The sequence below is a fragment of the Rhizoctonia solani genome, chromosome 13, assembly GCF_016906535.1.
Source record: "Rhizoctonia solani chromosome 13, complete sequence".
NCBI lineage: Eukaryota > Fungi > Basidiomycota > Agaricomycetes > Cantharellales > Ceratobasidiaceae > Rhizoctonia > Rhizoctonia solani.
In genome coordinates, this window is record NC_057382.1 from 2,115,629 (window position 1) to 2,143,155 (window position 27,527).

The following is a 27,527-nucleotide window of genomic DNA, read 5'->3' on the forward strand; positions in this document are numbered from 1 at the left end:
TCGTCCCGATTTTGCCTTCTCGTCATGCCGTCAAAAAAGTCCTCGGCAAGGTAATCCATATCCTGTTCCCCTCTTTCCCGGTCCAGCTCTTGCCCACGTGACGGCCCCACTTTACGGGGTCTTCTCCCGTGGCTGTTCTTTGTCCTTCGAGTTTGGCGTTGACTTGCCACCGCTACCGCCACCAGTGAGGCGTTTAGTGATATCCCAAGTATCTTCCCCATCTAGCCCTTCATCACCGAGTAACAGGAGGCTCTTGTCCGTTCCACCTGTTAGGGTGTAATACATGCTCTTGAAATAAAGTCGAATGAGAGCAAATGTGGCCGGGTAGTAAGCCTCGGTATTCGTTGCAAGTGCCATATCATAGTGTCGCTTGGCCAGATGATAGTCCTATAGAAATTCGGGTATTGAATCAAAATTCAGATCTGTGAATTCTGGAAAGATAATCACCTTGGGCACACCAACGCCATATTCATAGCACCACCCCAAATTCCACATCGCAAGCGCGCTGACCTGAGTGTCCACAGCCGCACTATAGTACCCCACAGCCTTGGCAGCATCTTTGGGTGTGCCCAGCCCATAAAAATGATAATCCCCAACTTTAACCAGCGCATCGACGTTCCGTTGGGCGGCAGATCGAGTATAGTGCTGTAATGCCAAGCGGGTCGATGTATCGTTTGATGATTTGTGGTGCTGACGTAGGGAGGATTTGTCTTTCCACGCTAGTGAGATTAACGAAGGATAGGGAGGAACAGGGGAGTCTTACCCTGATCAAGAACAAACGCAAGATTGTTCTGAGCAACCTCTTCTCCTCGCTCACTCTCAATGCTCCAGCGAATCATTCTCTCCTCCCCAACTCCTGCCATCCCGACACCCATCCCTCCAAAATTCAACTCCCCGTCCTCCTTGAGCTCTCGCCAAGCACTGCTCGTGCTCCCATCTGTACTCCCAGGCGGAGCGGTAGAGGCTGTTTCCCTGTCCTGATCGCCCGGAAGGACCAAACCACCCTCGTTGAGAGCCCATGTTCCTCTTTCAGCGATATGCTTGTGGAAAGCGACTGCCATAGAACAGGCCGATGGTTCACCAGTACGCGCACGTTGAGTATTATAATCTGCCAAGTAGTAGTAGGCTTCGAATGGCGCTGCATGGCGAATGGCAGTCTCGAAAAACGGGAGGGCATTCGCGTATTCTTTTCGTTCTAATCAATATGATATTAGTTTATAATAAGAAAAAAGAACTTCCAATGAACCAACAAATTCATATACTTACGATACAAGATTTTCCCATAATTCACTTGGGCTTCTGAATGATCCTGTCCAGCTGCAGCAGCAAAGTAATGAGCTGCCTGCTTGTAATCTGGTTTTCCGTCGATGAGACCATCTCGATATATAATTCCTAACCCGTTCTGAGAATCCTTCTCCCCAAACTCTGCGCCTCGCATGAACCACATTCGGGCAACCCGGGCATCAGGTCTAAACCCTTCGCCACGAAGATACATTTTCCCAAGATATGTGCATGCAATGGTGGCATGGGCCAGGACACTCTGTTCATCCTTGGTCAATTCTTTTCGTCCGAGTAAGGGTGTCGCCAAATTATCACGAAGCCAGACCTTCCGGGCCACGGATCTGAAATATTTAGCAGCCCTCCAATAATCCCTTTGAACTTTTCCGACGGCTTCTCCCGCGTAAATTGAACCGTGATAGTAGATCTTGGCTAGTTTGAGGGCAAAGTCTGGTTCTTGTCGGTCCGCGTGGTAGGTATAATATTCTAGGACGTCATCCCATGTTTCTCCTGCTGCTCGAGCGTTCGCCGCTGTAATAGGTGCTCGAAGAGAATTGTATCCTGTTGATGCCACACTTGCGCCATGCCCGTATAGACCTCCCGAGAGGTCTGAGAGTTTTGTTGGTTTCAACGGGAGTGTTCGGCCACCCGGAGGCCCAGAGAGAAAGTGTGACATAGCTTTAACGAGTTGCGTTAGATATAGAAGACCTTGAGTATGGGGAGAAACATTACCTTGGTGTGATGCACGTTCATACCATTCGAGTGCAGCCATACAATCTTCTCGTACTCCAATTCCGGCCCAATATCTATACCCCATAGCCATTTGCGAGGAAGGATCTCCACCGGCGGCACCAAAGGTGTAATATAATGATGCCTACACAGAGAGTTCTAGTCAGAGAACAAATTAGACGGGCAAAATGGGATTCACCTTCGCCTGGTCAACAGGGACGATACCGCCATAGCCGGATGCATAAAAGAATCCTAACATTCCCTGACTAGTCCCGTTCCCCGTGAGGTCTGCATGCCGAGAGTATAGATCGTACGCCCGTCCAGCGTCAACAGCCATCCCAACAGGAGGATACACAGAGATATGCGCCAAGGTATAAATGGCATCTGTATTGCCTAGCTCAATCGACCGTTGAAGTAAAGCTTCCAACCGAGACACGCGCTGTCTCACACGTGCCTCATCTCGGGAAGCTCGAGAACTCAGAAAACTAGGCAGCCACTGCTGAGATCGAAGCTTGGTTACAATCCGGAGAGCAGATGCAACTGGTCCTGAGGGATTTGGGAAGAGTGATGATATCCATGTGGGTAGTGTTGCATCAAGAGGTGATGCAGTGTTTGGAGGGAGGGCATCTAGAGCTTTTATAATTGAGAGTGCATCTGCCAGTGACTTTTGGGCTAGAGTCATATCAGACTTTGGCCATATTACAGCAAGTGGGGGAACGGACCTTCAAGTAGCTTTCTATCAGGCTCTAGTGGGGTGCCTTCCTTCTGTCGTACAGACATTATTTTAGAGGTAAAATACCCGGTCCACAGAGACGCTTACAGGCGCTGTCCCTACATCCTCCTGCGCAACATTGGATTCCTGGGTGATCGGGGCAACTGAAGTTTCAGTAGTAGTCGTGGCCGCGGTACTGGTGCATGCTACTAGTAAAGTCAAAGCGAGTAGAACATTTCGCCGCCTCCCACAAGTTAAGCGCATGCTGTGGTATTCGCGTGGCACAGGAGTATGGTGACGTGGAGTACGCGATAGGACCCTGTGCTAAGCGCGCATCCAGGGTCTCGCAGTCGAAGCTCAAGAGTGATCGACCGACCACCCGATTCAGCACCTGATGGATTTTGGCGACACATGCTTTATTAGCTACAAATATGTATATATTTACGGGAGAGCGAACTGGGTAGTAATATATCGGTTTTTTTAAACCGCTCCATATTCTTGCAAAATTCCAACAAGATTGTTCAAATACGGAAGCCTTCAAATCACATCGCGTGTCGCATGGGAGTCGACTTGTGATGAGATTTCGAGGTACTGGGACAATTTTGATGCACTGGTCAGGTTCAAACCCACCTAAATCTCTATTTTTACAAAGTGCCGCCCTTTCGATCAAGTCCAAACTTGGGAAAATACAGGACGGTGGGCAACAATAACCATTTCGAAAGTTTATTCGTAAGTCAGCGAGATAAAGTACTAAGCATGATTTTATCCAACCAACGCGAATCGGAGCCACCTCAAGCAGGCTCTGGTACATTGTCCGTGAGCGCGCGAGGTTGGCCCAAATTGGGGGAGCCATCAGAATGCCACCCGACGGCCTGAACCATTGTCCTCCGGTTTCCGTCGCAGGTGACCGCAGATGAGGGGGAAGCATGGTAAACCTACCAATCAACCACGTCAAAAAACAAAAAGCCTGGAGATCGCTCGTGTAGACTTACGTTATAAATATTCCCGGATGGGCTACGAGATGTCGTATGTTAGATTATTCGGATACGCATATGATCCTAATTACTTACGCTGTGAAGAATCCATTGTGTCCGGGCTAATGATTGATACCATGTTAGAGCAAAAGCAAGATTCCGGACCTATGCGTACTTACAGCGTAATTACCAAAGGCTGCCTTGAAGATAGGGCCGTTATTGTACTTGGCCCACGAAGAAGCGGACAGAGGATCAGATCCAATAAGCTCGAGACTTCCCAATGAATATCCAGTTCCCATGCACCCAGAAGCTGAATCTGCATTCGCCAAGGGATCAGCATTCATTGTACCCATTATCACTGGCGATACTTACAGATAATCCATGTCCTACCGCCATGGTAAAGCGCAGCTGTCGTAAAGTGGTATCAATGTGTTCGTTAATTCGTATTACTCAGATAATAGCGTGTAAACAATTCGTACCAGGCCCTTCGTTAACTTTAGAGGCCACCTGTTCCCAAGCATTCGTAGGACGGGAAATCTTGACAGCGTTGCCAACACTCGTTGCAGAGTTCATTTTGCTGATGGTGTGTTAGAGCACCGATCAATTACCGCCGACTAGCAAACTCACGAAATCCAAAGGCATTGCTCATCTCCGTCCCAGCTGGAGAAAACGAGGTATGGTCCAGCCGGAAGGAACAAAATGGTTGCATCGATAGCCCAAACATCACGGTTAGGAATCGCATACGCCCTGTTGTTACCAAAATGTCAGGTCACCTAATACCACGGATCGTCTCGTCCTAACGTACCAGCATAAGACCAACTCGATGCCCAGATGTCATTTGAGCTGCCCTTCAACACGTGCAGACGCTGGCCATCGAGATTTGCAGAAACACCAGCAGTATAGTAGCTATAATCATACGTTATGAATGAAACAGCCAGGAATTCAATTTATAGAAGGACTAACATAAACCACGAAGACTGTCCGGCGATCCAATGATTTCAGGCGCCCCTGTAGAACTTAAGTACTCCGGAGTAAAAAAAAAAAAAGAGCGAGAAATAGTCACTTACACATATTACAGCAACGGGATGATGTGAGTCAGCCCAAACGACCTTTGGAGTAGCTGTTTTTAGGCCGGCCATCGACTGAACATCTTTAAGTGTTGGGTTCATAGGGTAACAGCGATAGGTAAAAGCTTACGGTGGCACGGGTAATTTGGATGTTGGACCATGTTGTCGCTGAAAACAGATACGATCGCTAAGTAAATTTTGATTAACCAATGATAATAAATGCCCCTACTGGTCAAATAGTAGTATCCATTAGAATACACCTAAATGGTGTCAGTCAGATGGTATTAGGTTTCGTTTTCATTTGAAGTTACTTACCATATACGGGTCAGACCCATCTCTGGATTTGATGGGGTTGGTAAACGCATACGTAGCAAAAGAGAACGAGAGAAATGTCAAAAGTTGAAGCAACCTCATAGTGACCGCGCCAGTAACCCATTCTTTGCGTCTTGTTGAATAAATACTACCGGCACGGCCCGTAAAATCCCAAACAACCGATATTATCACGGCAGAACACACGCTGTGAGCTGGAACCGTTGGTCGGGTGACTGATTACAAAGCATCGAAGAGAGTTGTTTACCTTATTCAGTAGTTTATGTGAGCATGTGCAAGCGCTTCGTCTCGGTCATGTCACCTAAATAGCCAGCAACCGACGGTAGGAAAGACGAAAAAGGTTATTTCATACATCGAAAGTGGGAATGTAATAGATGAATGTGTCATGCAAGTTCTCCTGTTTTGCCAAGTATGGCCGAACATCCAATCAGGGCATACCTAAGAAGTTCTCTATTGGTAACAAGAAATTATTCTTAAATGTCCCTGAGTATGACAAACCCTCAAGAACGTAGATATCAGGCTGCCGAGATTGGCACTAGGTCGAGCTAGCAACGTCGTAAAGCAAAAGCAAGGACTAACGCAAAGCTTCCGTTACTTTTAGACATATATATTGCTTAATATATATCACTTGAAGCGGCAAGGAGCATCCCGTATAGGCAGCTCAAAAACATGTTATTGAGGGGTTTAAAGTAATTTAACCATGCGGGTCCAAACTGGTTTGGATGCAGCCGGGCCGTAGAGCCTCGGGTTGTCTTGTTGGGTGCGCTAATTCCTGTTGATCCGTGGACATTATGGATTGTTCATAGGCTCGTCGAATCATGAGTATGTGTAACGAGTGGAGCGGACCACTCGTTGTCTTTTTGCCTGCAGATTGAAGTAGAGATGTGATAGACATAAGCATAATCCCAGACAAGTTTCACGCCGAGGCGTTCCCGTAGTGTCATTCTGACAGAAACTCGTCCTCTTATGATGACGCATACTGTAGTTGATGCGTCCAAACACAGGTAAACACTCACAAACGTCAGGGTGTCTTAAAGTGCGGTGTCCGGGGAAAAGCTGTGATTGTTGAAGCCCTGGTGATCGCGGATGGTCTACAAATTCTTAAAACCAATCACCCAATATCTGTAGTACTACGGGAGCTCACTAATCGGCACAGATACTACTGAGGTCGCGTCTAAAATCTCATACACATAGATGAGCCTAAGCCCGTTTCCAACCATTGTTGATTACTACTCCTAAAGTAGCTGTGATTGAGCTCATGAGACCTTGCGATACCCCCTATATCTAAGTAACACAACTCAGAATAGTTCATGCCCTCACAAAAGGTGGCATCGTTACCATGTCGCTATAGCTCACCTCCCAAATTACTACAATAATTAAGATATATGGAGAATTTACAAAAACACCGGGTGCTTCTTGAGAGTTAGACTTTGGATACTCGTGAAGGACCACAACCCATGAATCCCGTTTTCAACTCCAAGCCCGGACTTTTTATGACCTCCAAACGCCTATTCAGCGACTAAGCGTTAGCCATGACTAAATGTATATATGCGTTCCACTTACGGAGTAGCGATCTACTGGGTTGAATTCGTTCATACATACCGCTAGATTGATGGAAATGAGTCATCCGATCAGCAGCGCAACATCATAATTGGAACTTACTGCCGGCCTGAATTCGTCTTGCAATTCGCTCCACAGCTGCTGTATCTTTTCCCCACACGCTAGCCGACAAACCATATTCTGTATCATCTGGTGGTCCTCAGTTAGCCATCTGTCCCATCGCCCATATGAATTCGTTACGAAATAAAAAAAAAAAAATAGAAGAAGAAAAGAAAAAGAAAGGACATACTTGCGCGCCTGATTACTTCTTCTTCATTGCTCCACTTCAATAAAGGTACTATTGGACCAAAAGGCTCCTCGCGTACGATCTTGGAGTCTTCGGGAGGATTATCAACAATTGAGACTGGGATGAAGAGACCATCTATCGGGTCCGTAGGTACAACCCCTCCCAGGGCGAATGTATAATTATTTGCATGCGAGTCTTCAATAAACGAGATCACGCGTTTGTATCTGTTAAAAAAGTGCATTGGGACCCAAGCATACGCAGGCTTATAAAACTGGTATCTCACTGTAGGGTATTTTGTACTGGTCCGAGCTGGGTACCAGGATCCGCACCGTTTCCTGTCTTAACAGTCTTGGCATACTTGACGAATTCATCCCGAAATTGATCGTAAATTTCTTCGTGAATGTAAATTCGCTTGGCTAATTGAGCTCAGTCAGGCAGCCATATAAACAGGGAGGAATAAGAATGGCTCACCAGCAAAACCTAAGGTGTGATTAATGCGAACAAGTTAAGCAAGCGCGTACGGCCGCATGTGCTGATAGTTATTACTAACATGTTTGACCGTTGTTCTAAGCAAAGCCCGTTACTATCATACAGCGTATAGGACAAGACAAGCGAACTTACAATAAACGCTGCCCAAAATATCTCACTGAAAATATTCGATTTGAGCACATGTACTCGGTGGATCTACAGCAAATGAGGACTTACGGAGCTATCTTTGACGGATCAACATCGGGGAGAATGATGGCTGGGTCCTTGCCGCCTATGTGTCGTAAGAGTCAAAGCTGAGGTCCATGAAAAACTTCATATCGGCACGTACTCACCTAACTCAAGGGTCAGCCGTTTCAGTCCTACACTGGCACCGGCCATAACCTTTTTCCCAGTCTCTGTGGATCCAGTGAAGCTTATCTTGTCAATGTCTGGATGATCGGTGATGAGGGGACCCAGGCTATCGTCACCGCTCAGAATGCTGACTACCCCGGGCGGTAGGAAGGCCTGCATATCCTTGATCATTCTAAGGCTAGTGAGCGGCGTGAAGGGTGAAGGTTTGAGAATAAAAGTATTTCCGGCAAGTATTGCTGGCGCAAGCTTTAACATCGCTAGAATAAGAGGAAAGTTCCTATTGTCTGATTTAGTTTTGATGTACTCTTTCGATAACACGAAACCTCTACCATGGTATAATTCCTGCGCACTGTGTACAGTAGTAAGTATACTCTGAATGAGCTACAAGAAGCTCAATACTTACAACACCTATCGGAACACGACGTTCGATTACTTTTGCTTCATTGTCTTCGAAAATAATATTGTCGGATAAACGAAGTTCAGCAGTGTCGCGCAAAGCTGCTATGCATACACCAAGCTCAAACTCTGCATTTGCCAGCTTGCGACAAATTGATTTGAAATAGTATTGTCAATTGGCTGCGACTACATACTGTCTTTCCTTGCTCTGATGTAAGAATATGCTTGTACTCTTGCATGTTTTCCTCAATAACCGAAGCCATTTTCAATAACGCCGCCGCGCGATCCTCCTGGGACTTGGTGGACCATGAAGGAAATGCCGCTCGAGCTGCGGCCACAGCTTCGTCAAGCTTTGTTCATGAAATCAGTTTTGCTGAACCGGGTGTTTAGGTATGGCTTACTAGTTCTTTATCTGCTACTGGTACCTCCGCGATCTTTTGCATGTTAGCTGGATTAATCACAGTCATGCTCATTGAGGAAGTAACGGCCTTGCCGTTGATGATGTGAGTGTAATCAGACATTTGAGTTAGCAGAGGGGTGATTTTACAAAGGGCTTTTTGTGCTGTGATTTATAGCAAAGAGAGATGAGCTTACACCAACTCTGACTGGTATCAGGTACCAGGTGAGACGTGTTGTGGATCATCATTGGGAGAACTTATGAAAATAGAAGCCATGAAACTCAAGTGAGAGCGAACTTAGATATTCCTAAATAGAAGTCTTTCAATGGATGCTTGATAAATCTTGGCGAATGCGTAATCACAATGCCTAAGGTCGATCAGGGGACAAGGTGATTCCGGTGGGAAGGTCTTCCAAAAACGTCCAAGACCCGCACAATTACTCAGATTGATTACATAGGAGGACGCTGATACATCAATCATGACGAAGTAAATTTATATAGGGGGCACTGGTGCACAGTAGTATAGTTCATGTTACAACTCTTAGACACCCCATTCTGGGATCCGTAGCAACTCTTTGGTGGTATCTATTAATCTACGCGGACGGAAGGTCGGCACACGATTGTCTAAAATATCTGTACCTTAGCACCCCCTTTGACCTCGCAGAAACTTTGAGGAAGGCTCCCAGTTAGCAAACTTGGCGAACGACATTGTAATATAAATTAGTACTCTGTTCAACTCTTTACCTAGACCACAAGGTGTCGCGTCATCACACGCTATGGCTAGGGCCTAGGACCCGGTCTAATTCGATTTTCGGACCAAAATTCATTCTCGCAATAAAGCAATTGGCCCAAAGCAGCTGAATTCTGAAAAATCACACGACCAATCTGACTGATGCTTCACACGTAGGCGTTGTGCTGGGCGTATGCCTATTGCATTCACTGATATACATACATCTACGTAAAACCAATATAGATATGCAATGGCAAAGAGTATGTAATAATTATTGAATGTACGAGAGTTTACGGTTCCTGCATTGAAAATTTAAAATAATAAAGTTACTAATGCATTGAAGATGCCCAGCGTTGCTAAGGCTTGGCCGTGATTCCGTCCTATGAGATGAACTGAAGTGGCGTAGTTACTCGTGGGTCTGGATGTTTCTGTCCCCTGAACAGGGTACTATCTGTTGCGAAATCTCCCACTTGGCCAGTACGAGTCGTCGTAAAATCGGACACGATTCTTGTAGTCGAACCCCCGGAGAGAGTTAGCACTGCACCGGAAGTCACAACAAAGGTCTGGGTGGTGGCAGAGGTGAGGCCGTCAGAACGGGACCTAGTCCTCGACGGAGTTGGACTTGTGGAACGAGGCGCTTTGAAACGGTGTGAAGAATTGATCATTGACTTGGCTTAATGAGTTTGGCTTACATGTTTCGGTTCCGGAGTTTTGGTTCCCATTCCTACATACGGTTCCATAATCCTCGATTGCATTTTGAACATCAGCATTCTGACAGAAAGAATCATTGAAGCAAATTTGGGCTGTACTCATATAGGCTGCACTGTGAACAGCAAATCGAATCTATCAGCGACCTAACGATCGATCTGTTATATAAGATAAAGTTACCTTTGACAAACGCAAGGAACATCCACAAGGTTTTTACATCCAACCTGAGTTGCAGCCTTGGCCAAGCATGATTGAACACACGTCGCACCGCCTCCAACAGGAGGGGGGCCGTTGCGGTTGGAGATTCAGTGGTCGAAGTGGTTGTTGTGGTTCCGGAGTTTTCGGGCTCGGATATAGTGGTTGTGGGTGCAACAGATACAAGGGTGTCAGACTCGGTGGTTGAACTAGTGCTCAAGTTGGAACCGTTATTGGATTCAGTACCAGTGCTCTGAGCAAAAATTCGCAATGCTAGCGTAAGGACAACGATAGAGGCGATTCTCATTGCGAAAGGTAAGTCGTAGTTGCTAGAAAAAAGGCATGGGTAGTTTGGTTCATGTCAAACATGGCTGTGTGCCTGAACTCTGGCACTTTTTGCCCCAGGCCGACGAAGATCATTTGGGCTAATCAACGGATTTGAAAAGGACACGTGACCTTGCATCGCCACTACACTGCCTGCTCGTGTGATATATGTCTCTTACACACACGACCTGATAACCTCAACTGGCCACCATTGCCTACTGGAATATATTGCTATTTGAGAAGCGTTTGTATATTTTATTTATATACCTAATATGGTGGTAAGCTTTCATGAGCTCCCAATATACTGAAGTGCTGAGGGCTTCTAACTCAGGACGAAGATAATTGTGTACGACTTCCTTCACATATGATAGACACCATTGCTGATAACCTTCATATTACCGCACTTTTATTCAGGCCGCGGGTAAAAATGTAAGCTCTCATTTGAGAATGCTCTTGGAGTAACTATATTGATACGTTGATTCCTCATTAATATACGCACACGGTTTAAGTGGGTATGTCCCGTATAGGCATAAACAGAAACAATAAATCTGAATTTATTTTCCAATCCTTCACCACATCAAGAAGGACGAAGAGGTGAGATTTAAATCTTTATATGAATAAAGAGAGGACACCATCTTGACTAGGACCTGGAAAACTCCCCACCATCCGAGGTAAGTTTAATTGGTCCTCCAAAATAGTCTGAGCATGCATGACATCCCGGCTTTTGTGCATGCATTCGCCCCGTGGTTTTCGATATCGCTTTTGTCGTCTTGTCTATAGTCGGTAAGCACTCTGAACAGCCAAAGCGCAAGAGCATAGCATTCACGACGCGCGTGCACACTACACTTCCCGTGATACCTTTTTCCGGAAACACGTGACCTTAGTCGGTATGTATGCGGTATGAACGCCGGATGATGCAATCTTAATACCTAATTGTTTGCCGAATAATCTTTCGGACCATTTGAATATTCGACATATGAACGGGATCGCAGTATGTACGTGGATGCAGTGTGATAGAGCTGATACATATATGCTGACAGCACACTACCCACCTGCATAGTCGGTATGTCAAAGCGATTTAAACTTCTACAGAAGCATTTACAAGGTGTTCCAATGTGTAAATCAAAAACGATGTTAGCATCTAGAAGATCTCTTCAGCCCGTCCACTCTTTTGGTGAGTCTTTATAATCCGACACCAATACATTAACATGTCAAGGACTTGTCCTTGTGAAATTGCAGATATCAAGACAATCTTCGGAATCCTCTGTCTCGCTCGACAGTGACTCAGATATCGTAAGTTGGTGAGTAGACATTAGCCAACGTTCTGTTTGACAAACACTAACATCAGACTCTCGACCATTGTCGCACTCCCCGGCCATTGCTTTTGGACAGAAACTCGGTCTCAAGCAAAAATCTACTAGTAAGACGACGCTAAAGCTGTTTTCTAGGCCATTCAATCCGACGGGGAGACCGAGTTCGCACTTCCATCACCGATCATATGCCCCGACGTCGAGACAGTTGTGACACTCCACTATCCACTCTACCACCTAATACGAATGGGATATATTGATTTATCAGGAAATCAACAACCCGATTGACATTTCCGAAGAACCAGTGCAAATCGAAAGCAATGAAGAACCCATGATAACCACCGATATGGTACTTTACCAAGCATATATACAATGGGGAGGGGGATGGTCGCTTACTGATACTTGAATCGTTTGCAGCCTCTCTCGGAAATACTGGAACACCTAGGAAGTCACGGTTGCAACGACGTCACGTCGGAATTGGACGAATCCAAGTGCAGTCAATATGCATTATCCCATGGTGGATTCGGAGATGTTTTTCGTGGGGCACTGCGAAACGGAACTCGAGTTGGAATCAAGTGTTTAAAGATTCAGCTCGATTCTTCTGGCGAGAGGGAGAAACATCTCAAGGTGAATAGAGAAGTCTATACTACAAGATATGGTTCCTTGAGTCATCTTTGTAGCAAGCGGCCAGGGAGCTCTACGTCTGGTCTAAATGCGAACATCCAAATGTTCTTCCCTTGATTGGAATGGCTCTGTTTGGGGAAAAATTCGCCATGGTCTCTCCCTGGATGGAAAACGGCACTCTGACTCGTTTATTTCTCAACATCCTGAAGTTGACCGATACGAAATGGTACGAACAAAGAGACCAGCCAGCTACTCGATATTAGTGATGACCCTATTCGTAGTGCGCGCAGATAGCACATGGGGTTTCTTACCTACACGACAGCGGAATCGTGAGTGAACATTTCATTTGACGAACACGAACTAAAGCGCCCACCCACATCAGATACACGGTGACATCAAAGGGGTACCTCTATATCCCAATCGACTATGACAATAACCGACTAACACATGGCATGCAGTCAAACATTGTGGTATCGCGCGACTGACACCAAAGCTCGCCGATTTCGGAAACTCCTGGCTGGGCAATACGATCCAAAGTCTGCGATTCTCGGAGACGACTAGTGTCCCAGCATGTCCATACGATGGGCGGTCAGTCGCAATGCACATCGGTTCTGCTGGTATTGGGCTCATGGGCCGATTTTGTTGTAGGCTCCCGAAGTCTTTCAAGGGACTGTGAAATCGAGTGCCGAGGCGGATGTGTATGCGCTTGGCATGGTGAACGGAACCACGTTTCTGAGCACCAGCATCCTCGACTGATAACGCTATTTTTTGCTTTTTACTAGACTATACTAGTAAGCTCGAGTAATGCACTCCTACAATCCCCCGATCCTGATTAGCGTACAGGAAACAATCAGCGGATGTGTGCCGTATAGAGATTTAGTGATATATTGCCGTTATTCCCAGGATTTTAGACGGTAAACATCCCGAGCGCTCAGAGTTGCAAGGTCCCCTCGTAGTCACCCGAGGCGACCGCCTATGGTCAATATTAACTCGCTGCTGGGATCGCGATCCGAGGAATAGGCCGACTTCTAAAGAAGTGAGGGACGAGGCAAGTGGACTCTTTCATCGTGGTGCCTTTGTCCGGGATTTACCTTTCTTGTAGATGAGGGCTTTGGTGGAGGGATCATCTACAGAAGTTGTCGGGGCATAATACCCATTAGATGCCACTCTTGATTAACCACCATAATCATGCATCGATGTAAACGAGGAGAGTCTGACGCGTGCGGGGTTAAATATTAATTAATTGCTACGCATAACGCGAAAAGTCACATGGAGTAAACATAAAAAGTGATGGTCCCAAAACCAGGTCCCAAGGCGAACTATACATGTAAACAAAGGTCCTCAAACAAATATCCCATCGATACAAAAAGAAAAAAAACTTCATCAGAATAACAGAACAACAATAGCACCAACGACACCTAAAACCAACCATCGTTCGCATAGACGCCAAGTGACCAAGGTTCACCCCAGCTGCTCCGTTGCTCGACCCTCCACCGGCGCTCGTGCTAGGACCCGGCGCTCCACGGTGGTCTGGCCTCCCGGTTGGTTGGTCCGAATGGTGGTGAATCCAGAAGCGATGGTGGAAGCAGTGCCTCCGGGTCCGTGACGACCACACTGGAGGTGAGAATGACTGTCTGGGTAGTGGGCGGGGCAGGTGTGCGGTGGTAGTCTGCGTGGGCTTCGGGGTCGGTGTGGGCGTGGGCGTGGGCGGTGGTACGGGAGTCGTGACCGGAGCTACAGTGAAAAATACGTCAATGAATCGTCAACAGAATCGAAATTAACGTACGTTGGGGTGGCGTTGGCGAGACACTACAAGCACTGCCGTAATCCTGAACCGCCGATTGGGACAATGCACGTCACACCTCGAGTCGGAGAAGCATGTGCGCGCTATACTCAAAATACGGCCCACTAGTTATAATTCGTATTAGGCGCTAGAATGGGGGGAAAAAAATTAAAATTAAAGGGACCGACCTCGCACAAACACACGTCAAGTCTGCGCCACCTATGCATCCAACATTAGCGGCCTCGGCCAAACATCGCTGAACACATGTGGCACCTCCGCCGACTGGTGGTGCAGCGGTAGAGGCGATGGGGAACGTAGAACTCGAGGTGGACGTGGAGTCGAGGTGATGGTGGTCTCTGTGTCGGTGTCGGTTATGAACTCGATGGTGGTCGTGGTTGGATCCGGTGTACCGCTAGTAATGGCCTGTCCAAGGGCACTTGTAGCAAGCCCCAGAGTAAACAAGACGGACACGCGCATAGTAGTAATTGACCCGAGGAAACAACACGGAGCGTACCAACAGGGAGTCGGAGGCAGAAATGGGAGACGACGCCAGCTTTTAAACATGATCGAGCCATGGCAGCACTGTTTATTCGCAACCAGCTGACGGCTGGCAGATCATGGGCGCCAAGTCAAAAAGACCCGTACCTTGCTAGCCACCCAGATCAGCCCGGACGAGCATAACCGGTATTTCGCGGGCCTTCGCTCCCCAGTTTCATTTTGCAGCGTCAATCCCAAGATCATTAAAGAGCACAAGACCAAGTGGTTGTGTCCAACGCATATAGGTATAAAACTGCCAGATTTAAATAACATGACCCTCCATAACCCGTTGAAATGAATAACCAATCAATCAAGGAAGTCCCTGATTTATCGAGGAAGATCTCTCGCACTGGTCCAGCCATACTCGGTCATACTATCATCCCGATCTCCTGGGGTGTTGGCGAGTTTCGGGCTCGTCGGTACGGCAGGAACACGTGCATGATTGTACGTATCACATGCGGGCACGGACAGTAATTTCCTAGCAAAGCCTTCAGACCGATAGAAGAACAAGAGATTCAAGGCGACTAACCATTCACGGAATGTTCCTTTGCCAGGTACATCATCCCAATCTGCGAGATACCCCAGCCGACCATAAACATCGACATGGTCGCGACCAGCACATCCACGATCAGCGTCGCAGTGGGCTTGAGAACCAGACTGTGGCACAGGTATCGCTGCACCAGCCGGGCCGCGTCGTATCCCCCACCTGACGGGCCGCGATAGGCAGCCTAAAGTCGCCTGGACTCGAAGCCAAGTACGGTGCGACCGGAACCGAGAAGTCAAGACCGTTGGCGCTCCCGTGGTCTGGATCATAAACGTTTTTAATCTCCCTCGTCTGGATCCGGGATTGCAACGCAGACGGGTTGGTCAGAATGTTCTTGTCCAGCGCGACGGTCGACCCCACGTCCACGAGGATCGCGCTGTGAAAGGCAACGGCAAAGTTCCGCAGGGCCGCACGGACAGAAAGAGAAACGCCCTGCGACTCGAACGCGCTCCCGTCCCTCGACTGGATGTACGCCCCGTCGGCAGAGGCCAAACCTGAGAGAACAAGCGGAAGATCCTCGGCGGTCGAGAGCGGATCCCCCACTCGGCCCAAAGACTCGTCGCCGAGCCATTGGTCACCGACGAACTCGAGGGTACCCGGGGGCCGCATAAAACACGGATCCAAGGACGTCCAGTCCAAGTGCGTACAGAACCGAAGTGGCGACTGCCTCGGGCCGAGATTGTTCGTCTCGAGTCTGCCCAGGGCCGAGATTGTTCGTCCTCGAGTCTGCCCAGCGTGTCCACGTTGACGATTCCGTTGGGGACTCCGGCGCGAATGCTGATAACGGAATCGACCGTAAAATTCACAAACAGCGTCGATGGATTGCGGCATGCAACTTGGGCCTGGAACACATTCAGCCTTGTGAGTCCTTGATTAGATCAAAAGAACGTACACGGTATTTGACTTCATGAGTTGCATATTCGGCCATCATGTAGATTCGATTCACACGGCAGCTATCGAGGACATCGCCACTGTAATTGGCACTGCCCAAGGGTGCTGTTGTAACAGGATCCCGGAGACTCTCGACGTTGAGGGCAAATATCGCATTCTTGAAGTATATTAATTGACTGCATTCGATTTGTGCATGACCACGACTTACATTAGTACGGTAAATCCCACCAAGGACGATGTTGCTCGAATCGCAGTGGATGCTGTTGTCCTCTGGGGGGTAACGAGGGTTAGCAGAGGAATCGAATGACTCGAGTTCACACTTGCCTGTATATTTAATGTTGAGCTTATTCTTCCACTCGACCCCCTTTGAATCTTTGAATTCGTCGAAATACGATGATCGGACATTGTATCCCACAGCCGCGACTATATAGGGATAACAAAGGTCATGACTTGAATAGCCAGACAAGATTACAACTCCTTACAATTGAATAATCCCAACGCGACGAGGATAAACCCCGCGCAGAAGCACACTGTGATTGTCGTCCATCTCCACGGATACTGTCTAGAAACAGACACTTGAACAACATGTGTCGCGCAGACATATAAGCCCACCTTGTAACCGGATACTCCAGAGAAGGCATCGCGCCTAGCAGTTACGGGGCAAAGGGGGCAAAGGGGAGGAAAAAGAAGACCGATGAAAAGAGTCCAACACCACATCCCTCCAAATCGCCCTCATGACATGAAAGGGGAGGTGGACCAAACACGAACCCTGATGGCTGTGGAACTCTAGCTTGGCCCCCAAGCAATCCAGGAACCGGCGCTTCCTGTGGCTGTGGGTTTTCGCTCATTTGGGGGTTCGAAGTTCGGGTCCGAGTGGGGCTGTGTCGAGGTTTGGCTCGGCGAATCGTGCGGTGCGGTTTTACTGCTCTGCGGTGGTTTGACTGCGCGGATTTGCGCTGAGAAAGGGTGCTAGAGTCGAGTTCGATCCTATCAGTTTGCGGATCATCGCGCAATCCACCTCCCGGTCGATGATATTATTCCCATGCAGAGCTCGAACCCGAAAGGGGGTGGGTGTAGCGGGCTTCAACAGTAGGCGCATACCTATTCCTGGGGACAGGTCTACTATAGTTCCCCTGATACTGAGCTCAAGAGCTATAGGGTGTTTCAAAACACCAATCCTTTGTAATTCTAATGTTGTAGATTATCAGAGGCGGTGAACAGCTCCGGTACCGGTATACAATTAATCGCAGGTCAGACCCGGTGGTACGGGATACCCATAATGGGACAGCTATATTAAACATACAATATCAAAAATTATGACTTTGAACAAAACAATCTTGGATGATTCCGGCGCTCGAGCGCCTTCATCAAGTCAAGTGAATTTACGTTGCCATCACTGTAGCCATACACTAACTGGGCGACAGTTCTAAACACCTCGGTCAGAACACCGTGAATCATTCATAAAACCCCATAATATACGCCAACCCAAACAGCCTCCCCGAGCGAGCGCTATCACGGAACAAGATTCGACGACGACCAACATTTCTATATCCGCATATAATCTACACAGCTATCTATCGATAGTTGCTATCCAGAACAAATAAGGAATTTACCCATATGGCTCGTTGCGGGGCTAGTGCTCATCGATGTTTTGGGTGGGCATATATATAACTCGACGCCGCAGATCTTCGACAACTAACCAGCAAAGTAATCCCTCATCCACTCTCAAACAACCCAGCGAAATGCATTTTCTGCTTTTTATCTACCCGTTCCTCTTCTTCGTTTCTGGTTTGCACACGTGCACGGAGCCGACCAAATCGTGCTGGGGGATCTACGAACCATCAAACTGTTCGAACCTAGTCCCACGAGTTCTCCCGCATTGAGCGCAATTGAAACCGAGACCACCAACACGATCACTCAACACGATATACCATCCGCCTCGCAGACTGTGCTAGCCGCGAGTTTTACAGGTGACTCGGGAACAGCAGGAGGCAGAACGTGTGTACAAGACTGTCTGGCCCGAGCCGCCTCTCAAGTCAACTGTGGTGGCGTGTATGTATTCATTTAAACCAAGGGGGGACTTGGGACTCTATGACTCTTTTCTCAGCGGCAACTTTTGGTGTGTCTGTAAGAAGAGTGCCTATGTGGGTAAAGCATGGGACTGCTTCGGTCAGATGAGGTGCCGGGGGCTGATATTGGAAGAGCTCTGGCAGACCTAAATGCTGCCTGCCAACCTATTGGCCACGCGAATTTCCAAGGTAAATTTTATATACAGTTTATGAATGGTTTTCAGAATGCTGATAGTCTATTCATAGGGGATGAGATTGTGGAAAGCCCTTTAGTCGTTCCCGAAAGCACTCCTGTAGCAGTTCTTTCGAGGTAAGCCTATGCGAACTTTTGATGCCTGTTTGTGCTTATCGACTGTCCCTGCATGTAGTGGGGTAGATTTGATGAACTCTGATCAGCGTGACATGAGCCCAATCTGTCGGCGCCCAATGGCTGTTTAACCTCAGGATAGCAAGGTCTACCTCGTTTCTTCTTTCTTTCGTCTGTATAGTGTCCTCTGTTGTTGTAAACGATATGTTTTTCGTATACTATATATTTATTCACCTTGGGTATGGTGAGTGTTCTCTCACAACCATCAAATTCAGAGGTCACACGAACTGAGCAATTCACCATCTACCTTCACCCGCTATAGACAGAGTCTCAAAAAAGACAATTGGGGCGAGTGATTAAACATAACTTGCAAGCGATATAAACAAGGCTATACATATTTCATTTTTTGGCATGTATTCAATAGTTTCTACCAGACGACTGCGCTCCACCCTATCCCCAGTCTGGCGAGTGACATGTAGCGCTCAGCTCTGAGGTACTAGCCGTGACAGTTCCGCTTGTTTACGTCACGAGCTTTGAATTAGCCAAGGCCAACATTTGAGTTGGCTGGCCCACTAGTGCCGCTTATAGGCACACTGTTATGTCGTTGTGCATCCTCATGTCTTTTACCATTGACGTACGCGTGCTGATCGACCGGAACACGTTGGTTCTAACATGGCGTGTCCCTGGGTGGCTCCCTTCTTAGAACGGGGCACGAAATCTTGTGGATCTTCAATCGATCATGGCTAGGTTTCGACAAAAGTCCGAGTGAGGCGAGGCGCAGCCAAGCATTGTCAATTAGTTGACCCCCCGTTGTCCTCGTTGGCTCATCTTCTGAAATCTCCTTCAAAACTGGCAAATCAAAGCCACGCGCTGGTCCACCATGCCCAGAATTAGGTATATAATTGGGTAAAACTCCACTTAGACGCCATTCATTCATGGGCTCAGGAACAATGCGAATGAGCCGAGGCTGTGCATGCACGTTTCCTTGGCGGAATCTTAAACCCAAGCTGGTGCGCCGTATTCAGCAGGACTTCCTCCTCAACATTTCACGACCACAACTCTAGTACTGAGATGAAATCCGTAAATTCATTCAGAATTCAAACAATTTTACTTTATTATATTTATGTATTACACCGATACTTGTAACTGGACAAGGCACCGAAAATCCAACCCAGGACCCCGCACCAGCACCATCGACAGCAAACGATCCACCGCCCCGACCAACCACGAGAAACGATCCACCGCCTGAGCCGACCCGAACGAGCGCACCACCCCCAGTCCCAACAACTCAACTCCAACGACTCGAGAACCTACGACGACGCACAGACGATACAGCAAACCGAAACTATTGAGACAACTAGTGAAACAGTAGGCTGATTCCACCATCAATAATACTCTTTCAGGCACTAAACGGTTGTATGCACACGTATAGCCAACAGTTACAGTCGGTGCAGGGACTTCGACGACTATGATACCCCCGACAGCATGACACATCCACCTCCACGACAATTCCTCCAAGCACAGTGACGAACATACAATCCACAGCTGTGCCGCCTACTGCAACCGGGACCGCGACGTGCCAACAAAGATGCTTGGCCGAAACTGCCAATAACATCGGCTGTAGGAACCGTACGTTTCTCATTTTCTGAATGATGAGAGTACTAGCTGACCCTACTCGATAGGAATGATATAACCTGTATGTCCAAGGCACGCACACCATGTTCTCAGTACTTCATTCACATCTCACTTTTTTTAGCCTAGAAAGTTACATAAACAATGCCAACGCGTGTATGCGCGCCCAAAACTGTGAATCATTACAAGCCGTTCAAGATGTGCGAACTGTTTGCTCCCAATCACCGCCTGGTATGTGATCATACCATAATTCAGACATCAACTAACTCAAGCTTGTCATGAACTCGAATTGCGTATACAAATATAGCAGATCCCACCAATGTTACACCAGTGTCACTTCCAATCTGAAACTAGCCCAGTTGGCCCTGCGACTAGTACCCACGTCCTCCGACCCCCGTACCAACCGCCACACCAGTCCCTACGAAGCCACGCGCTGGTCCACCATGCCCAGAATTAGGTATATAATTGGGTAAAACTCCACTTAGACGCCCATTCATGGGCTCAGGAACAATGCGAATGAGCCGAGGCTATGTGCATGCACGTTTCCTTGGCGGAACTCTTAAACCCAAGCTGGTGCGCCGTATTCAGCAGGACTTCCTCCTCAACATTTCGACCCACAACTCTAGTACTGAGATGAAATCCGTAAATTCATTCAGAATTCAAACAATAATTTTACTTCTTATGTATTACACCGATACTTGTAACTGGACAAGGCACCGAAAATCCAACCCAGGACCCCGCACCAGCACCATCGACAGCAAACGATCCACCGCCCCGACCAACCACGAGAAACGATCCACCGCCTGAGCCGACCCGAACGAGCGCACCACCCCCAGTCCCAACAACTCCAACTCCAACGACTCGAGAACCTACGACGACGCCACAGACGATACAGCAAACCGAAACTATTGAGACAACTAGTGAAACAGTAGGCTGATTCCACCATCAATAATACTCTTTCAGGCACTAAACGGTTGTATGCACACGTATAGCCAACAGTTACAGTCGGTGCAGGGACTTCGACGACTATGACTACCCCGACAGCATTGACACATCCACCTCCACGACAATTCCTCCAAGCACAGTGACGAACATACAATCCACAGCTGTGCCGCCTACTGCAACCGGGACCGCGACGTGCCAACAAAGATGCTTGGCCGAAACTGCCAATAACATCGGCTGTAGGAACCGTACGTTTCTCATTTTCTGAATGATGAGAGTACTAGCTGACCCTACTCGATAGGAATGATATAACCTGTATATGTCCAAGGCACGCACACCATGTTCTCAGTACTTTCATTCACATCTCACTTTTTTTAGCCTAGAAGTTACATAAACAATGCCAACGCGTGTATGCGCGCCCAAAACTGTGAATCATTACAAGCCGTTCAAGATGTGCGAACTGTTTGCTCCCAATCACCGCCTGGTATGTGATCATACCATAATTCAGACATCAACTAACTCAAGCTTGTCATGAACTCGAATTGCGTATACAAATATAGCAGATCCCACCAATGTTACCACCAGTGTCACTTCCACATCTGAAACTAGCCCAGTTGGCCCTGCGACTAGTACCCCACGTCCTCCGACCCCGTACCAACCGCCACACCAGTCCCTACGCCAACCCCCACGCCACCCGCAGCCCCCACGCCAACCTCTGTAGCGACCGTTACGTCAACCTCTGCAGCGACCTCCAGAACAACCAGTAGAATTGTGACGACAAACTCAGACTCAAACATTCGCCCTCACATCTGGGCAGGTCGTCACGTTTGGTGTCAGTGGTACCGTCATGACCACCTTCACCGCTAGTTCACAATTGACTACAACGCGGATTGCGACGATACTCCAACAGGATAATGCAGGAGATGAAGGGGGCGGAGGAGGTAGCTCAGACGTGGGCGCTGGTAATATCAATGGCGCCCTTAAACTGCAAGCAGGATATGGTCTCTCAATAGGAACAACCACTTGGTTACTTGGGCTCCTCGCGGGCGCTTTACTGGTATTGTAAGCTTATCTTTGGCTTTGTTAGAACCCTTATGGCACTTGAATATCAAATTGTTACTAAACATGCAGGAAAGTATAAAATCTTATTCGAGCTATCATCTAATATTTGGGCAATTGTTGAATGTATGTATGTATTTGCCTTGCTCACAAATGTCCAACTATGGTGTGTCATAGTTTATAGCTTTGATAAAATATTAGTACGATTAAGATTGAAATTTCTGGAGAATGCAATGAGATACTTCCAACCGTCTCCCTGGGCGGGTGCATATTAGGATGATGCATATATTACACTTTGGTTAGGCTATCTAAGAGTTGCCTGCAGGCGGTTTCTAGGCTTGAGGGTGCACCAATTCATCTAGTCTCACCAAACCAGGCTACAAGAACCAATTATGGATCTATCAAATACGGTTTTCAAGATCCGGAAGAGACAAATGTGATTGTTTTATATTCATTTCCTGGGTAGCTGTTAACCGGTCATAAAACATAACCGCTCATTCATCCTCAGTCATATAAGTCACGTAGGGCGCCTGATTTAAGGCACCAGGTGTAGTACCCCCCCCCTTATGCCACTGGCTTTGAATTAGCCAAAGCCACGATCAGTAGTGAGTTAATCACTTGCATCGCTCCTGGAGATAACTATGTCCCACAAACCCTCATGCCATTCTTTGTTGGCGTGCCTGAATTGGTCCGTCTAGATGCGGCAAGCTTAATATGTGATATTTACTGGGGATAATTACTAGAATGGAATTGCATATATTTTAGATCTTCAATCGATTGGACCGGATTTTCGCGGAAGGACAAAAGAGGGATATAGTAGTCAAATGCTCTGAAGGAACCAGTGCTTGGGTACCCTCATTGATCTATCTTTGGTGCCTCCCTCAAACTCGGAAGCCAAGCCATGTTCTGGACCTTCATTATTTCTAGAACATAAAGGTAGTCAGGAGAAAAGCTACTTATGCGCCCAATCCTGTGCTCAGGAACGGCACGAGTTAGGATTGTGGTCTGCACACACGTCCCTTTAGTAGGCGTTATTAAAACCTGGGCGTTCCAAACTTGACAGGACTACTCCCTCGATCCTTTGCGACCAGCGAAATATCAAATTATAATGCAATCCGCAAGTCCACTGAGAGTAGGGGCAATGATTTTACTTCTGTTATACTTTTGTCTTGCTCCTGTACCCGTATCCGGACAAAGTACTGCTGATCCAACCCAGTCAACCACCAGTACCTGAATCATCAACAAGGAATGACCACCAGAGGCCACTTTGATTAGCACGCTGCCTCCAGTTCAACCAAATCCAGATCTTACGATCACGTCACGGACAATAGAACAAACTGAAACTACTGGGTCGGCAACTGAAATAGTAAGCTAAATCTGTCAGTAATACTGTTCTGCTCGTCACTGAGTCACTTCATGTTTAGCCACCGACCAGGACAGTTATCACAAGTTCTATCCCATTCCTAATATCACTGAAACGTCCGTTACTACACAACATGGATGCCAACAACAGCCATAGCTCCCACTGCAACAGGTGCTACGTGTCCACAAAAATGCCTAGCACAGGCTGCTGATAATATTGGATGTAGGGGCGCGTGAGTTTTTTCTTTTCAAAATGGTAGAAATTATAGGAATACTGACCGACTTTGAGCGGTTATAGTAGCGATATGTCTTGCCTTTGTCCAAGGTGAACATACAGTCTCGTCCGTATACGTCTAATTGTCCACTCACTCACTTTTTGTAGTCTTGAAAAATACATAAGCAATGCTAATGCTTGCATGAGAATCCAAGATTGTGAATCATCACAAGCTTCCCAGGACGTACGGACTGCTTGCTCCAGAAACCCCCCAGTACGTGCCCACTCTGTCATTAGGAGAGCTGCAACCTGGATTAATTTAATCAAAACAGGCCCTACAACTAAGAAAACCGTGACTAAAACTCAGACTCAAACATTCGCCCTGACTCTGGGCAGGTGGTTACGTTTGGTGTCAGTGGTACTGGTGACAACTTTCACTGCGAGTTCAGCATTGACTACAACACGGATTGCCACAATACTCCAACAGGATGGGGGAGGGGGGAGGTGATCAGGAGGTAGGAGTAGGTGGAGGAGATGTGGGCCAGGGGTCTGGCAATGGCGCGTTTAGGTTAGGAGCGGGATATACAATGCCATCGATGGGGATCTCTGGATTGCTTAGACTGTTGACGGGTGCTCTGCTTGTACTGTAATCTTGCGGTCTCTGGGAGCTCTTATCTCATGAACTATTGAATATTTGGTTCATTTTGAATAATGTTTAGTCTTGGGAGAACATCCTACACATACAACCACATGTTTTGCAAGTGGTTGCCTTAATGTCGCCCCGCCCCTCGTGGTTACCTTCAGATTTGCCTAGGTGATACACCCACCTATGTTGTGGCCCAATTAATAGATGAGTCACTCTACTCTAATATCTACGAGTGTAAACGAGCTCTCAGTACTAGGAAAATACTAGAGATCACCCGTTAGCGGGGCAGTAGACGGCGCGCTCGAAAATTTAGTATCCGAGAGTATATGTATAAGTAGGTTATTTGTATTATCAAAAGTCGCACATTAGATAGCGTTAAATACGAATTAAATAACTATACATGAAAATAAGTTGTCAAATAGAAACCCCCTAGCTCCCTCGCCGGCGGGACAAAATCCCCGACAAGACCCCTCCAAGGGCCGTGACGAACATCATGACTCCCACAAATATCGTCACATCCCGAAACCCGTACCCACTGTACGCTTCCTCACAACCGGACCATTAGTGCGGTGCAAAGTGGCGGCCACCACGGGACCGATGACGGCCGCTACGCCCTTTGCAATGCCCAAGAAGCCGTACACGTTCGGTATCACCTCCGGATTCTCCGGGCCGGCGATATCTGCACAGGCTGCAGGCCAAGTTGATGTAAATCCTCCCGCCTAATGAGAGCGAGGTCAATTTCGGGCATCTACGATGACCGTGGGACAGCGTACCAGAATACCGAACATGATGACGAATCCGAATATTAGTCCTAGGCTGTGCGCGTAACCCCAGAGCAAATAGGTGGATAGGCAACTCCCGATTCCGGATGCTATGATAATGTATTGGTATGGCACCATATCGCATAACTGACCGAGAACAACTTGGCCTGGAGTGGCGGTTAGGCCATTGGTTCTCTTGAGAAATATGGTATTTGGACTTACCAATGACAGAGGCCGCGCTAAATACGACCACAACGATAGTTCCGTCGATTGTCGGGAGGCCCAAGGAGGTCGTATAAACGGACATGTAAGTGAGACTGGGAAGTAACCCAGAGCCTGAATAAAGGAAAGATGGCCTATTGGGTGGAATGAGCAAGACCGAAAGATGTATACAGAAAGTTCAGGATGAGAACTCACAACGCATAAAAATAGCGGGCTGCTAAGAAACGACCAGTTGCTGCTTCACAAAAGTAATAAAGGTGGGGCTCGGTCCAGAGGGACGAACTGGAGGCACGCGCGGCTTCATAAATATTAAGGCGACTCCGCCAAACACCAGCATATATGCGCCCAAATACGAAGTGTCCATCTAAGAAGTGGTTAGTGAAACAGTTAACCGGTCTCTAGATTTAATACGCATACCTGAAACCTAGCCCCTTGAGCATGTAGTTTAATGCCAATGGGTAAAATATACCTCCGATTCCAGCTCCTCCAAAGATGATTGCTCCAGCTAATCCTTTGCGCACAGAGAACCACTCCGGCAACTGATAATATAGTCAATGGAGATCGTATGTGTAGTCGGAGCACTCACATAAAACAATGACAGGAGCATAGAGACCACCACCACCTATTCCGAAAACACATTCCTTGTACAAGATTATTTGCCATACCTAAGATGATGTCAGTACTTTGAAATCTTAGACAAGGGGTGATACTCTCACCTGAGTCGCGAAACTTGCTCCTACCAAGCTGGCACAACAGATTCCCAAACAAGACCACATGATTAAAGGAATCTGTATGGTTGATAAGATAAGGATACGACCGCCGCCTAGAAGTTGTAAAAACTTGCCTTGTGCCGCCATTGTTGGGAATGAGTATAATAAGCAAAGCTAAAACTACTCAGCCCAAGAGCTAGGGTACCGATCGCACCAAGAGCAGCCTCCGAAGCACCATGAAGGTCTTCTCCCTAGTGAAACATTCTTGAAAAATGATAGATCTAATTTCTCTCAAAGGTGGACGGGGTCTGGTTTCAAGCTAGTCGCTTCGGGCTTGACTTCACTCACACTCCGTCTTGGGAACCACACTACGGCTCCTCAAGCGGCCGCCGCAGTAAGCGTGGACTACGGCGAGTTTACTACGGTAAATATCACCGCTGGCACAAACATCATCCCTATTCCGACCTCCCTCAGCTCGTCAAAGGGCAACAGGGTTCCGTGTTAATATGGAAGGATGGCAGAACAACGTATGCATCTCGAGCGTATTGAGCTTAACCCGGTAAGCAAAGACTACAGCACTCGGGCAGCATATGCCTCGAGGTGTCAACGATGCTTGGTCGTTTTAACCGCTCAAGAGTTCAAAGCCGAGCACAATATCAACGCCCAGCCTGGAGCGTGTCTAGTTGTAAGTTGATTTTAATTTGTGGTGAATTAGATCAGCCCTGACATCGAGATTACAGGACCAACTCTGCTGGGGAAATTACCATGGCATTTCATACCAATACTTCCGCACAGAGGACACGGGTTATTACTACTCGACTGACCACAACTACACGACTCCCTGGGACTTTGTCGTGATCTGAAACCAACCACATTGTCATTGCAATTGGGTAAGTATATAATGACAGAGATATACTTTGGTTGACTGAGTGATACAGCGCAACGACAACGCCTACCAAATCTCAAACGAAGTGTTCAGCAATACCCTATCCAAGTTCATTCAGGACGTTCGTAAACTATACCCGAAGCAACCAGTTTTGTCTTTACCGCATGGGGATGGCCGAGCCTCATAATGGTTATTTCAATACGATATCTAACTCGATATATAGAGTTACTGCCGGGGATAAGAACATCTATCTTGTAAATACCACGGGGTGGGTAGGCTACGATGGAGTAAGTCTCAAGGTTTTGAATCAATGGTCTTCAAGTTGTGGCTAAAGTCATATGCTTTTCCCAGGTGATCCAAATGACGGACACCCGAATGAGGTTGGCCATAAACAAGTCACAGCCAAGTTCACTGCTTGGCTGAAGGCATGGGGACTTCAGCCCCGCGGAAAATGGGAATCTTGATTTAGTTCGAATCATGGAACCCAGGATATGTGCTTACG

The 27,527-nt window shown here is 47.4% G+C and overlaps 9 protein-coding genes across 9 annotated transcripts; 4 read left to right on the forward strand and 5 right to left on the reverse strand.

The window, feature by feature from the left end:
* Positions 1-111: 111 nt before the first annotated feature.
* RhiXN_07503 (Sel1 domain-containing protein) lies at positions 112-2,983 on the reverse strand (the record flags this gene model as incomplete). Its single annotated transcript, XM_043327319.1, has 8 exons — positions 112-387; positions 448-710; positions 764-1,195; positions 1,267-1,956; positions 2,011-2,152; positions 2,207-2,679; positions 2,730-2,772; positions 2,828-2,983. 8 exons carry the CDS (start codon positions 2,981-2,983, stop codon positions 112-114), a joined length of 2,475 nt encoding a protein of 824 aa, XP_043185791.1.
* A 527-nt stretch (positions 2,984-3,510) lies between these two features.
* On the reverse strand, positions 3,511-8,693 carry RhiXN_07504 (aldehyde dehydrogenase family protein; the record flags this gene model as incomplete). The annotated part of the gene is made up of 22 exons (XM_043327320.1): positions 3,511-3,654; positions 3,712-3,733; positions 3,790-3,815; positions 3,873-4,009; positions 4,066-4,101; positions 4,173-4,270; positions 4,321-4,440; positions 4,495-4,599; positions 6,489-6,598; positions 6,654-6,694; positions 6,753-6,839; positions 6,940-7,160; positions 7,220-7,352; positions 7,408-7,416; positions 7,487-7,502; positions 7,558-7,582; positions 7,642-7,696; positions 7,758-8,053; positions 8,106-8,125; positions 8,180-8,314; positions 8,367-8,522; positions 8,574-8,693. 22 exons carry the CDS (start codon positions 8,691-8,693, stop codon positions 3,511-3,513), a joined length of 2,112 nt encoding a protein of 703 aa, XP_043185792.1.
* Positions 8,694-9,679: 986 nt separating this feature from the next.
* On the reverse strand, positions 9,680-10,509 carry RhiXN_07505 (uncharacterized protein; the record flags this gene model as incomplete). The annotated part of the gene is made up of 3 exons (XM_043327321.1): positions 9,680-9,936; positions 9,992-10,117; positions 10,188-10,509. 3 exons carry the CDS (start codon positions 10,507-10,509, stop codon positions 9,680-9,682), a joined length of 705 nt encoding a protein of 234 aa, XP_043185793.1.
* Positions 10,510-11,657: 1,148 nt separating this feature from the next.
* Positions 11,658-12,723, forward strand: RhiXN_07506 (Tyrosine kinase specific for activated; the record flags this gene model as incomplete). The annotated part of the gene is made up of 7 exons (XM_043327322.1): positions 11,658-11,700; positions 11,743-11,819; positions 11,875-11,946; positions 11,975-12,046; positions 12,105-12,185; positions 12,254-12,463; positions 12,517-12,723. 7 exons carry the CDS (start codon positions 11,658-11,660, stop codon positions 12,721-12,723), a joined length of 762 nt encoding a protein of 253 aa, XP_043185794.1.
* Positions 12,724-13,965: 1,242 nt separating this feature from the next.
* Positions 13,966-17,063, reverse strand: RhiXN_07507 (uncharacterized protein; the record flags this gene model as incomplete). The annotated part of the gene is made up of 12 exons (XM_043327323.1): positions 13,966-14,194; positions 14,247-14,269; positions 14,323-14,368; positions 14,432-14,599; positions 15,145-15,258; positions 15,310-15,437; positions 15,487-15,909; positions 15,972-16,166; positions 16,217-16,372; positions 16,424-16,638; positions 16,698-16,777; positions 16,984-17,063. 12 exons carry the CDS (start codon positions 17,061-17,063, stop codon positions 13,966-13,968), a joined length of 1,857 nt encoding a protein of 618 aa, XP_043185795.1.
* Positions 17,064-18,370: 1,307 nt separating this feature from the next.
* On the forward strand, positions 18,371-18,722 carry RhiXN_07508 (uncharacterized protein; the record flags this gene model as incomplete). Its single annotated transcript, XM_043327324.1, has 3 exons — positions 18,371-18,473; positions 18,531-18,594; positions 18,653-18,722. The coding sequence occupies 3 exons, from the start codon at positions 18,371-18,373 to the stop codon at positions 18,720-18,722; spliced, it is 237 nt and encodes a 78-aa protein (XP_043185796.1).
* Positions 18,723-21,562: 2,840 nt separating this feature from the next.
* Positions 21,563-22,231, forward strand: RhiXN_07509 (uncharacterized protein; the record flags this gene model as incomplete). Its single annotated transcript, XM_043327325.1, has 3 exons — positions 21,563-21,649; positions 21,726-21,896; positions 21,953-22,231. The coding sequence occupies 3 exons, from the start codon at positions 21,563-21,565 to the stop codon at positions 22,229-22,231; spliced, it is 537 nt and encodes a 178-aa protein (XP_043185797.1).
* A 2,727-nt stretch (positions 22,232-24,958) lies between these two features.
* Positions 24,959-26,286, reverse strand: RhiXN_07510 (major facilitator superfamily transporter; the record flags this gene model as incomplete). The annotated part of the gene is made up of 9 exons (XM_043327326.1): positions 24,959-25,165; positions 25,220-25,317; positions 25,360-25,374; positions 25,430-25,563; positions 25,625-25,727; positions 25,783-25,793; positions 25,847-25,968; positions 26,023-26,094; positions 26,146-26,286. The coding sequence occupies 9 exons, from the start codon at positions 26,284-26,286 to the stop codon at positions 24,959-24,961; spliced, it is 903 nt and encodes a 300-aa protein (XP_043185798.1).
* Positions 26,287-26,653: 367 nt separating this feature from the next.
* RhiXN_07511 (carbohydrate esterase family 2 protein) lies at positions 26,654-27,212 on the forward strand (the record flags this gene model as incomplete). Its single annotated transcript, XM_043327327.1, has 3 exons — positions 26,654-26,824; positions 26,880-26,993; positions 27,078-27,212. The coding sequence occupies 3 exons, from the start codon at positions 26,654-26,656 to the stop codon at positions 27,210-27,212; spliced, it is 420 nt and encodes a 139-aa protein (XP_043185799.1).
* Positions 27,213-27,527: the final 315 nt, after the last annotated feature.